We start from the raw sequence: 14,778 nt of genomic DNA on the forward strand, positions 1-14,778 counted from the left end.
GTAACAGAGTTAACAGCTCTACTTGCCCGGCTCTGAAAATATCACTGTTCTCTGACGAATCAAGTACAATATTAACGATTCATCACGAATCAATGTAATTCGGTAAAAATATCAATAAATACTAAAGAATCAATAGTATTAAAGGTAAAGGCCTCTATATTAAAAGAATATAAGAATAACTTTTATATATAAGCACTAGTATTTAAAAGATAGCTATAAATAAAAGATTATTAAGTATATAAGGTTATATTTAAGTATATTAGTATCTTAGAAGAACTAAAGAAACTAGATATAAGTATAACTTCTCTCTCTAGAGAGTTTAATTAGAGTAAAATACTATTGGTTAGAGTCTTAACTCGAAATTAAAAATTATAATAAAATATTAAGTTAAAAGTTATACTTAGATAAATATTAATATAATATTAATTATTATAATAATAAGTTAATAAAAATAATATAGAAGAAGTTTATCGATAAGAATTAGAAGAATATAAATAAAAGAAGATAAAAGATAAAGAATCGAATAAATACTTAATTATATATTTAATTTATTATCTTAAATCGCTTATAGATAATATAAGAATCTTATAGAGTCTTATATAAAGAGAATCTATATAAGTAATTTTAACTAATTACTTTTTAATTTCTATTAAATCACTTTATAAAAAAGTATAATATAAATTCTTCTATTTCTATTTAAATAAAGATAAATTAATTAATAATTATTATTAATATCTTTAAATCTTAATCGATTATTTAAAATTATATAAATACTTTATTTTATATTATAAATATATTAGAAAGATAATTAAAAGAATATTATTATTTATAAATAGTTATTATAATATATTACTAAATAAAATTAATAAAATAACTAATATAATATTAAAAATAAAGATACTTTTATTATTTAAATATAAATTATAAGATTAATATTAATTATAATAAAATAAATATAAATAAAGAGTTAAGAAATAAAGTTATAATAATAATAATAATCGATAAAATAATATAAAATAATTAAAATTAATAATAAAGGTAATAGCTTATACTATAATTATTATTAAATTATTAAAATTATTAAAAAATCTAATAAATTTTATATATAGAAATTATATAAATAAAGGTTATTATTTAAAAAGTTATTTATTATTAAGAATTTTAAGTATTAAATACTATTAAAATATAATTAAGATTTATAAAGAATCAAAGAAAAATAAGATAAATAAATAAAATAAACTAAAATAAGATAAATTATTAATAAATATAATTTAAAAAGTAAATAATTTAATAATATTAATATATATAGATAGATTAAATATTATAATTACTTTAGAATATATAATAATATAAATTAATATAACTTAAAAAACTAGTATATAGATAATTAATTATAATATATCTAATTATATTATAATATAATATAATAAATTTATTAATTATTATTTTAAATTAATTTTAATTTAAATTAATAGAAACTAAATTATCTATAAGATTAGTCGAGGAACTATAAAAATCGATATTTTAAATAGAAATAATAAAAATAAATAAATTACCTTAGAAAATATTATTTATATACTTATTTTTATAAGAAATCTCTTTTTAATATATCGATTCTATATAAATTATTATAATTAATATAGTAAAATTTATTATTATATAAGTAAAGAAAATATTTATTTTATATATTATAAAGATAATAAGAAGATTATTATCGGTTATTATTATAGAATAAATATTTATTTAAATATAGCTTAATTAAAATTAAATATTATTATAATAAATATATAAAATATCTTAATTAATATATTATATAATCGAATTAAATATTATTTATATTATATTCTTTTAAAAATAATCGAAAATATAAGTAGATTAACGATTTAAAGAAAATTAGTAAAATAATATTATAAAATATATATAGTTAGAAAATATAAGAGAATACTATTTAATATTAATAATTTTTAGATAACTAAGTTACTTAAATTAGTTTATATAGATATTATTAACTCTCTTCTAATAAAAGTATTAAATAGTAAATATTACTTACTAACGATTATTAATAATTATTTAAGATTTATCTCGATTATCTTATTTATAATTATTTCTTAACTATTAAAAGAAATTATTATTTAGATAAATATAAATAAATATATATAATCTTATCGAGTTAAAAAGATTTATATAGATAATAATATAATATTTAAGAATAAAGATATATTAAAATATATAATAAAAATAAGAATTAAATATAAATTAATTATATCTTATATACCTTAGTAAAATAGTTAAATTAAATATTTTTATTAAATTTTATTTAATAAAATCTAAACTTTATTTATATATAGAAATCTATCTTATTTATTTTAGGTTTATACTATTATATATATTTATATATTATATAATATAATTATAAATAAAAGAAATAGTTATAAGACTCTATTTAAATTATAGATTAAATAGTAATTAAATATTATCGATTTTTAGGTATTTAATTATTTAATATATATATACTAATTTAAATAAGATTATAAATTAGCTTTAAAATTAAAGAAATTTATATATATTAGAAATAGAATAAATAAAAAAATAAAAGTATAAAAATTATTAGATCTTATAATTAAATAAATTATTATAAGTTATAATATTATTTTTATTAAAATAGATTTTCTATTATAAGAAACTATAGTAAATATATTAATTATACTAAATTATATTAAAAATAATATATTAATAATAAAATATTATAAAGAATTTAAATTCGAAATAAAATTAATAAATTAAATTAAATTAATTATTATATATTAAGTATATATTAATAATAATAAATTAAAGATAATTTATAAAGCTTTTAAATAACTAGATATAGAGTAATAGAAATTAATAATTTAAATTAAATTATTATCTCTTATTATAAATAATATTTAGGTTATTATAAATTAATCTAAATTATATTAGATTATAAGATATTATTAGGTTTTTAAGATTAAACGAAAGGTAAATAATATAATTAATAAATATAAAACTTACCTTATTATTTAAAGATACTTATAGATTCTTAATATCGATTTTAATAAAACTTATATATTTATTATATAAATTATAACTTTATACTTTCTTATCGTTTTTATAATATTATAAAGTTAGTTTATTTATTAAATAGATATATATATAGTATATTTATATAATAAAATTAATAAAGAAATTTATATAGAATTATTATTAAATATTAATAATAATCTTATATTAAAAAATAAATATTATTTATTTTAAAAATTACTTTATAATTTAAAGTAAATAAGACAATAATAATATTTAAAAATCGATTCTTTCTTATATAAAATTAGTTTTATATATTTTAAAAGAGATTTTAATTTATATTTAAAATATAATAGATTAAAAAAAATTATTTCGATTATTATACTTTATATCGATAATTTAATAATTTTTATTATAAATATTATTATATTAAAATAAATTAAATTATATCTTACTAAAATATTTAAGATAATAGATAAAAGATAAATATATTATATTTTAAGAATTTAATTAATTTAGACTTATAACTTTATTAAAATTTATTAAATAAAATATATAAAGTTAATTATTAATTAATTTCTTATAGAAGCTTAGAAAATACTTCCTATCTAAATCCTTATAAATTATTTAACTATAAAAAGATTATTTAATAATACTTTATAAATCTTAATAATAAATAAATATATAAAATATTATTTAATTATTAGAAAATTAATTTATCTAGATATTTATATATACCTAGATCTTTCTTTTATTATTAACTAACTTTTATAATTTTTAATTAAACTATAACTTTACTATTTAGAAACTATTTACCGAGTTATATACTATCTTATTTAATCTTTAAAAATTAATATCGATTATAAATATAATATACTAAATCCTATCTTATTAGCTTATTCTAATAGTAATTAGACTAAAGATTCTTCTATATATTCTACCACTAATATTATTTTATACTATAAAGATATATTAATTAATTAGAAATCATAAAAATAGTCGATTATTATACTTTCTTCTACTAAAGTAAAGTATATTATAATAACTCTTATTATAACTTATATTATTATTATTCTCGATCTTATAAAATACTTACAAATCGAGACGAATCTACTAATTTTATTATTTATTAATAATCAAGTAGCTTATACTATTACCACCGGTTATTTAGCTACTTAATATATACGATATATTAATATTTATTTTTATTTTATTTATTATTACATTAATATAAATATAATTAAACTATAACTAATTTATACGACAGCTTAATTAACCGATACTTTAACGAAACCTCTCGATCTTTAATAATTCTCTTTATCTTTACATTTATTATCTTTAAATTAACGGATTTATCAACCTTCGTTACAAGGAGGGGTATTAGGATATAACGTATACGGTACGCCTGGCACGTGTACAGGCGTCACTTGCCGTATCACGCCGTATCACGCCTTAACGCCTGTTCCGCCATAAAGGCTGACGAACCACAGTCTTGGTACCCATAATTAGCCCATTTGTCAATTATAAATAGTCTCATATCACATGTAAATTCTACCCACCTTTCTCTACCTCACAAATTTATTATTATTATTCAGAAAGCAGTGCCTGGAGACTACAAAACGTAACAATAAGATTATGTAAGTCGAATATATGTTTTTATTTTACCGCCGGAATTGACAGCCTTGGCAGTGCGATCGCGTGAAGCGAGCTTACTAGCGTCGAGAAATAATCTTCCTTCTGCTTTCGGTGACATACTGCAATGTGTTGTAAGATCTACAGAGGGTGAATTGTGTCACTCTTCTATTGCCTCTAACAAAGTGCATCGATACGACGGCGCCTGCATGAATTCACGCTAATTGGATTGCATTCTCTGCTCGGGTAGTTTTTTAGTATTTTTTCACATGCGTAGATCACTATCAAAACAAAGCGCGCTTTCTACTGTTGAGATGCCAAGCCACACACACAACAATATTGACACTTTTCTAATACAACCGCTAACCCAATTCATACAAACTCCTGTTTAAGGAAACCCCAATCCCCTTCTTCATTCATTGTCATTCACTTCCACCATCTCTTTCTCTATTCATCATGTCGTATGGCATGCAACAGGGTGCGCCCTATGCGCAACAAGCACCTTATCAAGGTGGTGATCAAAACCAATACTACAATCAACAACAACAGCCAGGAGGTGCACCACAACAAGGTTATTATCAAGGAGGAGATGATAAGATGGCTTTAAAGCCGGATAATTATCAAGGTCAAAGATTTGAACCTAGTAAACCAAAATTTAACGATATACCTTTTGCAATTCTGTTCATTTGTGTTTTTGGCGGTTTTGTGGCCGTAAGTGTGATTTCAATTTATGGTTTCTCAAATTCAAGTTCAAATTCCGTTTCAACCGCAGGCGGAATAAGTAAAACACTTAACGGTCAAACTGCCGTCATTTTGATGTTCAGTAGCGCTTTGGCTTTGGTCCTCAGCGTTTTATACATCTTCCTCGTTCGTACATTCCCAAAAATTATCTTGGAAGCAACTTTGGCACTTTCGGTTTTGACAACGATTGCTTATTGTGTTTACCTTTGGGTAAAAGGTCAAACTGCCGGTGCTATCATCATGACAATCTTTGCTGTGATTGGTATTTTGGCTTATTGGTTCATGAGAAAGCGTATCCCATTGGCAAAGATTATCTTGATTAGCGTCATTCGTGCTGCTGATCATTACAAATCTACTTATGTTATGGCACTCTCTTTCCTTGTCGTTCAAACCGCATTTTCCGTTTGGGCAACTTGGACTTTGGTTGCTGTTTATCAACGTTTCAGTCCTGATGGAAGCGCAGCAGGAAGTGGAGCAAGTTCAGGCGCTGTTACCGGATTGGTTGTTTTGGTTGTATTTGCTTATTATTGGACAAGTGAAGTGATCAAAGCTGTTGCTTATACTTCAGTTGCAGGAATCTTTGGTGTTTGGTACTATAATCAAGGACCTGATCCACGTCATGTTGCATTGAGCAGTTTACGTAGATGTTTGACCTATTCGTTCGGCTCTCTCTGCTTTGGATCGCTTATTTTGGCCATCTTGGATATCATTCGTGCGATCGTCTATCAAGTACAACAACAAGAAGCGAGTCAAGGCGATATGGTGGGCTTCGCATTGTCTTGTGTTGCGGGCTGTATTATCGGATGTATTGATTGGTTGATCACCTTCTTCAACAGATTAGCCTACACCAATATTGCACTGTATGGTAACAGTTTCATCACAGCAAGCAAAGAAACATGGCAATTGGTGAAGCAGAAAGGTATCGATGCATTGATCAATGACAGTTTGATCAACAATGTCTGGGTCTTTGGATCATATGCGATCGGATTGGGATGCGGTATCTTTGCGTATGCCTACCTCTCAATCAGCAACCCTCAATACGTTCAAAATGATTCAAGTTATTTCTCAGTGATTATCTTCTTCGCTATTGGTTTAGGCTTGAACATTGCTCTATCGTTAGGATCAGGATCGATCGGAACAGGATGTACTACAATGTTTGTTTGTCTTGCAGAAGATCCAGCCGTGATTGCACAAAAGGATCCTGAACTTTTCGAAGCCTTACGTCAAGCATATCCTCAGGTCATTCATCCGATTGATCATTAAAAAACCCCTGTTATATTTATACATTCTTTTAATTGCCCCCTTTCATTCTTTGTTTATCGCTATACATGCTTGTCTTGAATGCAATTTGATCACCCTAGAGAATACGCGTGTTGTGTGGGCCGAGGTATGTTCGTATGAGAAAGACGCGTGTATGCTTGTGAGTGTTTAGCGCTTTAATGCAATAAAATAGGCTTTTCATCAATCAATCAATCACACCCTCTCATCAATCCTTCTTTTTTTCTCATCGCCATCTAATATATTCGCCGCAAAGATGAGAAGAGATGTACGGATCGTTATCGCGGGCGATGATGATGTTGGAAAATCAACATTAATAACAAGTTTGATAAAAGAAGAATTCGTGAGTAGGGTACAACAAGTAGTGCCTGAGATCACACTACCGCCTGAAGTGGCACCCGAAGGAGTAGTAACCAAGATTGTTGATACAAGTTCAACGCCCGATAGAAGACTACATTTAGAAACGGAATTACGTAGAGCTTCGGTGATTTGTTTGGTTTATGCAATCTCGGCTTCTTCTTCTTTTGATCGGATACCAACGTATTGGTTACCGTTCATACGATCTTTAGGCGTCAATAGACCGGTAATCTTGGTTGGGAATAAGATCGATTTACGTTCGGGAGAAGTGACGAATGCCGCCTTGGAAGAAGAATTGGCTCCTGTAATGGCAGAATTCAAAGAAGTGGAAACGTGTGTAGAATGTAGTGCAAAGATACCTCTAAACGTGAGCGAGGTATTTTACTTTGCTCAAAAGGCAGTCTTATATCCAACCGCACCCCTTTACGATTCAAGGCAACATGCTCTCAAACCTGCATGTGTTGATGCACTTCGAAGGATATTCAGACTTTGCGATAGCGATAAAGATGGAATTTTGAGCGATGCAGAATTAAATGATTTCCAAAGAAGATGCTTTGATGCTCCACTACAAGCACAAGAACTTGAAGGAATCAAAGATCTCGTCCTTTCCGCTCCTATATCTGGCTCTCGCTTCCCGTACGATCATCTCAGCGCATCAGGAAGCCAATCAAGCACCACAGGCGGACTGGCAACACCCAACGGACGGCATTCACCCACAAAAAGAAGTCCAAGCGCTCATCCTCATTTGCGAGATGGCGGTCTAACGCTGTCAGGATTTCTATATCTACACACCCTTTTCATTCAACGTGGAAGGCTAGAGACGACATGGACTGTACTTCGCACATTCGGATATGGCTCTGACCTCACTCTGGAAGACAGCTTCGTAAAGCCACCTTTCCACGTACCGGCAGATTGCAGTGTAGAATTAAGTCCGCATGGATATCAATTCCTTACCGACATCTTTGAGGCGCATGACAAAGATCGAGATGGAGCATTGAGCAGTACGGAAATGGCAAATTTGTTCTTGACCGCACCTGATGGAAAAAATCCATGGGAAGAAACTGATTTTCCCGATACAACAATCACGGATGAACATAATGCAGTCACCTTGCAAGGATGGCTTGCCCAATGGAGTATGACAACTTTGCTCGATTATCCTACCACATTGGCTTATCTGGCTTATCTTGGCTACCCCAGCCTGATCGGATCGGAAGGCGCTATCGGACTGAATGGAACGACCGCTACACCAAAGTCAACAGCATTTCGACAATCGCCTCCGACAAACGGCAAAGATCGTGGTTCACCGACTAAGAAAGCACCTCAGCCTGCTTGTACGACCGGAGCATTAAAGTTGACCAAGAAAGGACAGCCAAAAAAGCAAGACAAGAAAAAGAAGGGAGCACAGAGAAATGTCTTTTTGGCTTATGTTCTGGGTGCTGCAGGATGTGGAAAGACGGCATTGCTACGGCATATGGTTGGAAAAGGATGGGAGGAACGCTATACACCGACGGGAAAGGTATTGAGCGTGGTGAGCGCGATCGAACAATCTGGAGCGGAGAAATATCTGGTCTTACAAGAATTCGGATCGCGGTACGAAGCAGAAGCTTTACGAAGTTCCAAGAAACTACATGCGGCCGATGTACTTGTGTTTGTGTATGATTCAAGCGATACGAATTCGTTTTCGTATATTTCCAACTTGCGTCAACAATATCCACATTTACTTCATTTACCTTCATTATTTTTGGCTACAAAAGCCGATTTGGATTTGGTTCAACAAAGACATGAAGTTCAACCGGAAGTGTATTGCAGTAAATTGGGTCTAAGGATTCCTCCTTCTTCGGGCAGTAGTGCCGGATCAAGTGGATTAGGCATGGGGGATATAAGTATCAGTAGTGGATTAGGAGGAGCAGGCGTTGGATTTGGACAGATGAATAGTGCAGGACCAATTCATGTTAGTGTAAAGTTGAATGAGCTAGCAGATGTCTTTGGTATCATTTGTACTGTCGCTCAAGATCCAAGAAGTGCAATGCCAGAAGGTGCAAGAGGTGAAGGTAGATTGATGGGATTATTACGAAATAGATGGTTTATCTATATCGGTTTAACCTTGATCGGAGGTGGAACGGCAGTCTTTATTGTTGGATTACGAATGCCTTTGGCAACGAGACAAAGAGAATTTGGTCATGGATGGTCAGGCGTTGGAGCGGCAGGATGGTCGCAAATATCTTCATCGTTGAGCAGGGCTGGAGGTTTTGGTGTGAGACAGTCTTCCGGTCAAGCTGGAGGAGCGACTACTTCATCTTTACCTAATTGGCTTAATTGGTATCGTGGAAGTGGCGATGAATTATGATGCTTGTATTTAATGAAACGATAATGTATGAACACTACTTTCTATTTAATGACACAACTCCATCTGACATGTCATGGTACCTTCTCCATGCAACCATGCAGGGCGTGCGGCAGGTTATGCATTATGAGCGTGATATGCGTACAGCACCACACGACACGATCCCAATCCGCTGTTTTTGTCACATGCTTTAAGCAGCAGAACAACACCTTCGGATTCCGGGAGGACGCGTTTTAATGCGCAAATTTTAAAGCTCAAACGCCCTTTTTTTATTTTTTATTAGCCTGGTTAAAGCGGAGCTTGCATTAGAGCACTTTTCCATTCGCGTGCAGTGTGCATTTTTTTCACTTCTTCTTCACCTTTCGCTTACTGTAGGAAGTTTGGAGATGGCTGTCTGTTTGGCAACAGATTACAACCATCATCAAATACACTCAAACAATCTCTCCAAACTTTACTCTTTTCTCCAATGGCACACGCATAATCTCTAATCACAATCAAAAGGCAGGAAATTCGCGGGGGGTGAAAGCAAAAGCAGAGCAAGTAAGTGATTGAACTTTCACCTTCATTACCATCACATGTCAAAGATGGAAGAGCAATTATTACAAGCTGTGCAAATTGCATCTTCACCCGCTGGTCAAAATCCAAATATCGTTCAAGATGCATTGTCATTCCTTGAACAGGTAAAGCTTAACTCACAAGAAGTTTGGTCACCATGTTGGAATATATTTGCAGCTCGTTCAGAGGAAACACAAAGGCCACTTCATTCACATCAACAAAGAATTTTCGCTTTAACTTTGGTGACTGATTATTTGGAAAACAAGATCACCACCGGAAGTGATCCTTCTCAAGCTGTTGCTTTTCTCCAAGCCGCAGCGTTGAAACACTTTGATGAAGAATACATCGGTGGCACAGGTGAAGATGGAACAGCTTACGTCAAAAACAAATTTGCTCAATTTTTGTCTTGTCTTTTGGTGCAAACGTATGGTCTGCCGCCTCCTTTCACTTTGCTGCCTGATCTTGTCGGACGAATGCGCACGCATAATGCATCCTCCTCTTCAGCTTTGAATCCAACATCGACAGATATGGTACTTCGATTATTGCATGAAATCAGCGTTAATTTGGGCTCAGATGCCACTTTGCGTGCCGTACGATCAAGAGAGCGTGTTGCTCGTGATACTGCGATTCGAGATGAAATTCGTAATTCACAAGCAACAGGGATCGCCGATGCTGTCTGGAAAGTGATCGAGGAAAGCTTTGCCAAAACACAAGAACTTGCATCTGCACCTGCTTCCTCGACTGACGGACAAGGATGGAGCATGATGAAAGCAGTCGAAATTACGTGTGGTGCATGTGAAGTGATTGGCGATTATGCTTCATGGATCGATATTGGCTTGGTAGTTACGCCTGATACTGTCGATTTACTCTGTCGCCTATTACAAGATAACAATCCAAGCATTCGTTCAGCAGCATCAGACGCACTGAACGGGATCGTATCAAAAGGTATGAAATCGCCCGATAAGATGACTTTGTTGCGCATTTTGAATCTGACGACCATGGTGGGTGATTTGGAACGCAAAACACGCAAGCCAGAAGGTGTAAACGAACTGCCTGACGAAGAGGTCATCTTTCGCGAGCATTTGGCTAAACTGACAAATGCAGTTGCGATTGAGATTGCAAAAGTTGTCGAAGATGGTTCTGCACCTTCGGATATGAGATCTGAAGCTGATGGAATGCTTTTGAGCCATATGCATCTTGTGTTGGATTTCTTGACAGATGAATATGACGAAATGGCAGATCACGTTTTGCCATGCATTGGTGTCGTTTTGACAATCTACAAAAGATTACAAAGACAAAGCAGCATTGCACAAGCACAGGCAACTGGTTTGCCAGCCACGCAAGGCGCCCTGACCGCGGAAAAGTCGAACTTATTATCAAGGCTGATGGGTATTATCTTGATCAAGATGAAGTTCGATGAAGATTCGGAATGGAAAGGCACGCATGACGAAGAAGAAGACGAGGATGATGACGATGAAACAGCAAAATTCATTCAATTACGAAAACAGTTACAGCAACATGCCGCTTCCATTGCTGGCATTGATGAAAACTTGTTCAGCACGCCAACGATCAACCTCATTTATGAGACCTTGAATGCATGTGATGCATTCTTGAACAATACAGGGCCAGAAGTATCTTGGCAGCGGGCCGAGCTGGCATTATTTGCAGTCTACTTTGTCGGCGAGATTCTCACCACCAGTAATGCCCAACCCAAAGCGGCTGTTGGGCCAATGTCGTTTGTCAGCTTACCGGCCAACACTCCCAAATCGGTGCGTAACAAACCACCAGAAGGATTCTTGCTCTCCCTCACTTTGAATCAGTTGGGTGAAGTGATTCAACGTTTTTACGAGTCAAAGATTTCTGCATATCGACACTCAGCCGTGCAAATGCAATACTTCGATTGTTCAGTTCGTTATGCTGCCTTCTTCTCTGTACGTCCAGAAATGTTGGCAGATGCTTTGACGCCTTTCCTTGATTGGCGTGGAATCCACAACGAGAGCAAAAGTGTACGCTGTCGAACGGATTATCTTTTCCTTCGATTCATCAAAGAGACTCGTGAACATATTCAATCGAGCTATGTGCAAGGAATTTTGGAAAGTATGAGAAGTGTGTTGGTCGTATCGGCAAAGATTGTGCCCGTAGGACAAGGAGAAGATCCGTTTGAAGAAGCATTGAAAAAGTCGGCCGTATTTGATCGTCAGTTGGATCTGTTTGAGGCTTGCGGAGTTTTATTGCAACTGTTGCGTCAAACACCAGACACTCAAATGATGATGTTGAAAGCTTTGATCGATCCTCTTTCAGACCAATTCCGTCAAGCTGTTGAAGCAAGATTGGCAGACGAGAACAATTTGCAGGCGATCTTGCAAATTCATCATCTCTTCTTTGCATTGGCAAATCTAGCAAAAGGATTTCCAGACATTTCGCCATCTAGCTCGGCACAAACGTTACCGTGGATGGAGTTGTTCAAAGGGATTATCGAACAAATGCTCACAACCTTACAAACAGGCGCCTTGAGCAGCTTCAAGGTGATTCGAGATGCAGCTCGAGGGGCATTTAGTCGAATGGTCTCAACCACTGGCTTCATCGCATTGCCATACGTTCCATCACTTTTGCAAATCTTATTGCCACGATTGAGTGAGAACGAGCTGCTTGACTTTTACAGCTTTTTGGGTCTGATCACCGCAAAGTACAAGACTGACTTGGCTTCAGTTATGGACGAGATGTTGGGCTCGCTTCTGGACCGCACTTTCTACTTCTTGAATCAAGATGTAAGTGGAACAGATGACATTGTCACGCGTGAACAGTTGATTAGAGGATATGTGACATTCTTGTCCACTTTGATCGGTGCGGGTTTGGATGAGGTTTTACGTTCAGACCATAATCAAAGCAAGCTTGAAACCGTTTTGCAATCATTGGTCTTCTATGCAACAAACAGTCCACCTGCTACGGTTCGCATTATTGCCAATATAATGACCCGCTTGGTGACATTATGGTTGGAGAAGATCACATCGAGCGGTCCAGGAGACTCTCCAACTTTACCCACCGCAAATGGAAACGGAAATGCTGCCAATGCTCAAATTGCAACGCCTCGTTTACCTTTGCCTGGATTTGAGCAGTTTGTTTACAGCACTTTTGTCGGTTTGATCTTTGAGATTCCAAGCAAACCTTCTTTTGATTTCAACGATGCACAAAGTCAAATCGCATTAACGGAATTATGCAGTTTGGCAAAGGCAATATATCAAAAACGAGGTCAAGAATTCGTTGATATGCTCTTGACGGCATATTTCCCTTCCATCAATTGTCCTTCCGAATTGGCAAATGAGTTTGTCTTGGCATTGCAAAAGCAAGAAACAAAAGTGTTTAAGAAAAGTTTGGAGACTTTCATCCTTCGTTCTCGCTCTTCGACAAATGTGGTATAAGCAACATATCTTCGCAATAGCATCGTAAAACAAGTTCTCGATCGCAAGCATCATTTGACTTTTGGCATCGGGCTTCTTCAAAATTGTACATCAGGCTTCGGGCAGGATAAGGAGTAACCCAGAACCGCTAATCAAAAGCAATGAAAAAGTATCCCCCCATCAATGATTCCCGTCGTCATAAAGACGACAAAGGCATGTTCATTCACCCCTATCATAGAATCCAACAAACATGTGTATTATCACTTTCAAGGCGGTCCGTTTTGTTGTCTAAAGCAATGGACGAGAATATCCGCGCCTATCAATGTCATCAATATGAATTACTCTGTAAACGATGATGCGAGCATGTGTGAGTCATTAAGTTGTGGTAGTGATAGTACAGTGTAAATGCAAAACGAGTTCAATTTCTCTTGCTAGGAGGAGGCGGAAGAAGTGAACCGCCTCCAAAGCCTGACAACCCAGAAGATCCTGAATTTGTCTGATCGCGAATCTTTCTGCCAGCATGAGAACCCGGAATCTGGATGCTGAATGTCTGACCTTCCTTTAAGCTATAATCTTGCTTTGGTCCTGCAGGTATATGTGGTGATGGTTCGTTTGTTGTGCCGACAAGATCTCCTTCGGCTGAAGATGAAGATTGTGGTTTGTCTTTTGCTTCTTTGGCTGCTTTTGCACGTTTTGTCCAATCTTGTAAAGCAACATTAAAATCAAACGATTCACTTCTATCTTGAAAGCCCATTCCGATAAACGCTCTCTTTTTCTTGGTTGTATCAGAAGATGCTTGAGCGTCTTCACTTTCAACTCTAAGTACAAAATAACGTGAAGAATCCAAAACGGATTCAACAGATTGACCGGAAATATCATAAGGACAAAGAGCGAAAAGTTCTCCTGAATTTCCATCTTCCAGCCTTATTGAACACTTTTGGCCATGTTCAATTATACGTAATCTACCTTTCCATAAAAATGCTTCCATATCTCCCCATTCTGCCGCTCTATAACCGGCCGTTGAACTTCTTGGTGGAATTTTGTATACGTAACATTCTCGTGCTACATACAATACCGTTTCGTATTCTTCCGATTCGAAGTCCATCGTGATGATTTGGTTATGAAAAGGTGATAAAGAGAAGATCGGTTGTCATGTTTAGAAACACGTACACGTGGTGTATGTATACAGTTCCATCATTGCAATTTCGAAACGCGCACGGACACAAATTTCAAGTTCAACCTCTCGCACCACTTCGTATAAGGCTCAGCATATTCGCGACAGAGTCGATGGCAATTGATTGCACTCTCCGTGAATAATTCAGCCCAAATTATCTTGATAAAGTTGTATCTATGCGAATTTCAGGTTCCTTCTTGTTCTTGAACAACCACAATCTTCCAATTCGTTACATCGTTCTTCTCTTACCAAACTTTACT

At 33.8% G+C, this 14,778-nt stretch overlaps 4 protein-coding genes across 4 annotated transcripts; 3 read left to right on the forward strand and 1 right to left on the reverse strand.

Annotated features, from left to right (window-relative positions):
* Positions 1-5,139: 5,139 nt before the first annotated feature.
* FA14DRAFT_116933 (DUF580-domain-containing protein) lies at positions 5,140-6,675 on the forward strand (the record flags this gene model as incomplete). The annotated part of the gene is made up of 1 exon (XM_025496202.1): positions 5,140-6,675. One exon carries the CDS (start codon positions 5,140-5,142, stop codon positions 6,673-6,675), a length of 1,536 nt encoding a protein of 511 aa, XP_025357883.1.
* Positions 6,676-6,886: 211 nt separating this feature from the next.
* On the forward strand, positions 6,887-9,394 carry FA14DRAFT_141993 (P-loop containing nucleoside triphosphate hydrolase protein; the record flags this gene model as incomplete). Its single annotated transcript, XM_025497157.1, has 2 exons — positions 6,887-8,891; positions 8,988-9,394. Exons 1-2 carry the CDS (start codon positions 6,947-6,949, stop codon positions 9,392-9,394), a joined length of 2,352 nt encoding a protein of 783 aa, XP_025357884.1. The 5' UTR covers positions 6,887-6,946.
* A 369-nt stretch (positions 9,395-9,763) lies between these two features.
* On the forward strand, positions 9,764-13,691 carry FA14DRAFT_159569 (ARM repeat-containing protein). The gene has a single exon (XM_025498275.1). It carries the CDS (start codon positions 9,976-9,978, stop codon positions 13,363-13,365), a length of 3,390 nt encoding a protein of 1,129 aa, XP_025357885.1. The 5' UTR covers positions 9,764-9,975; the 3' UTR covers positions 13,366-13,691.
* A 71-nt stretch (positions 13,692-13,762) lies between these two features.
* FA14DRAFT_170400 (adaptin ear-binding coat-associated protein 1 NECAP-1) lies at positions 13,763-14,449 on the reverse strand (the record flags this gene model as incomplete). Its single annotated transcript, XM_025500277.1, has 1 exon — positions 13,763-14,449. One exon carries the CDS (start codon positions 14,447-14,449, stop codon positions 13,763-13,765), a length of 687 nt encoding a protein of 228 aa, XP_025357886.1.
* Between the last annotated feature and the right edge of the window lie 329 nt (positions 14,450-14,778).

Source organism: Meira miltonrushii, assembly GCF_003144205.1.
Source record: "Meira miltonrushii strain MCA 3882 unplaced genomic scaffold FA14scaffold_1, whole genome shotgun sequence".
Lineage (NCBI taxonomy): Eukaryota > Fungi > Basidiomycota > Exobasidiomycetes > Exobasidiales > Brachybasidiaceae > Meira > Meira miltonrushii.

What these genes read in the sequence shown, in the direction of transcription:
- FA14DRAFT_159569 (XM_025498275.1), top strand. Translation starts at nt 9,976, where the DNA reads ATGGAAGAGCAATTATTACAAGCTGTGCAAATTGCATCTTCACCCGCT.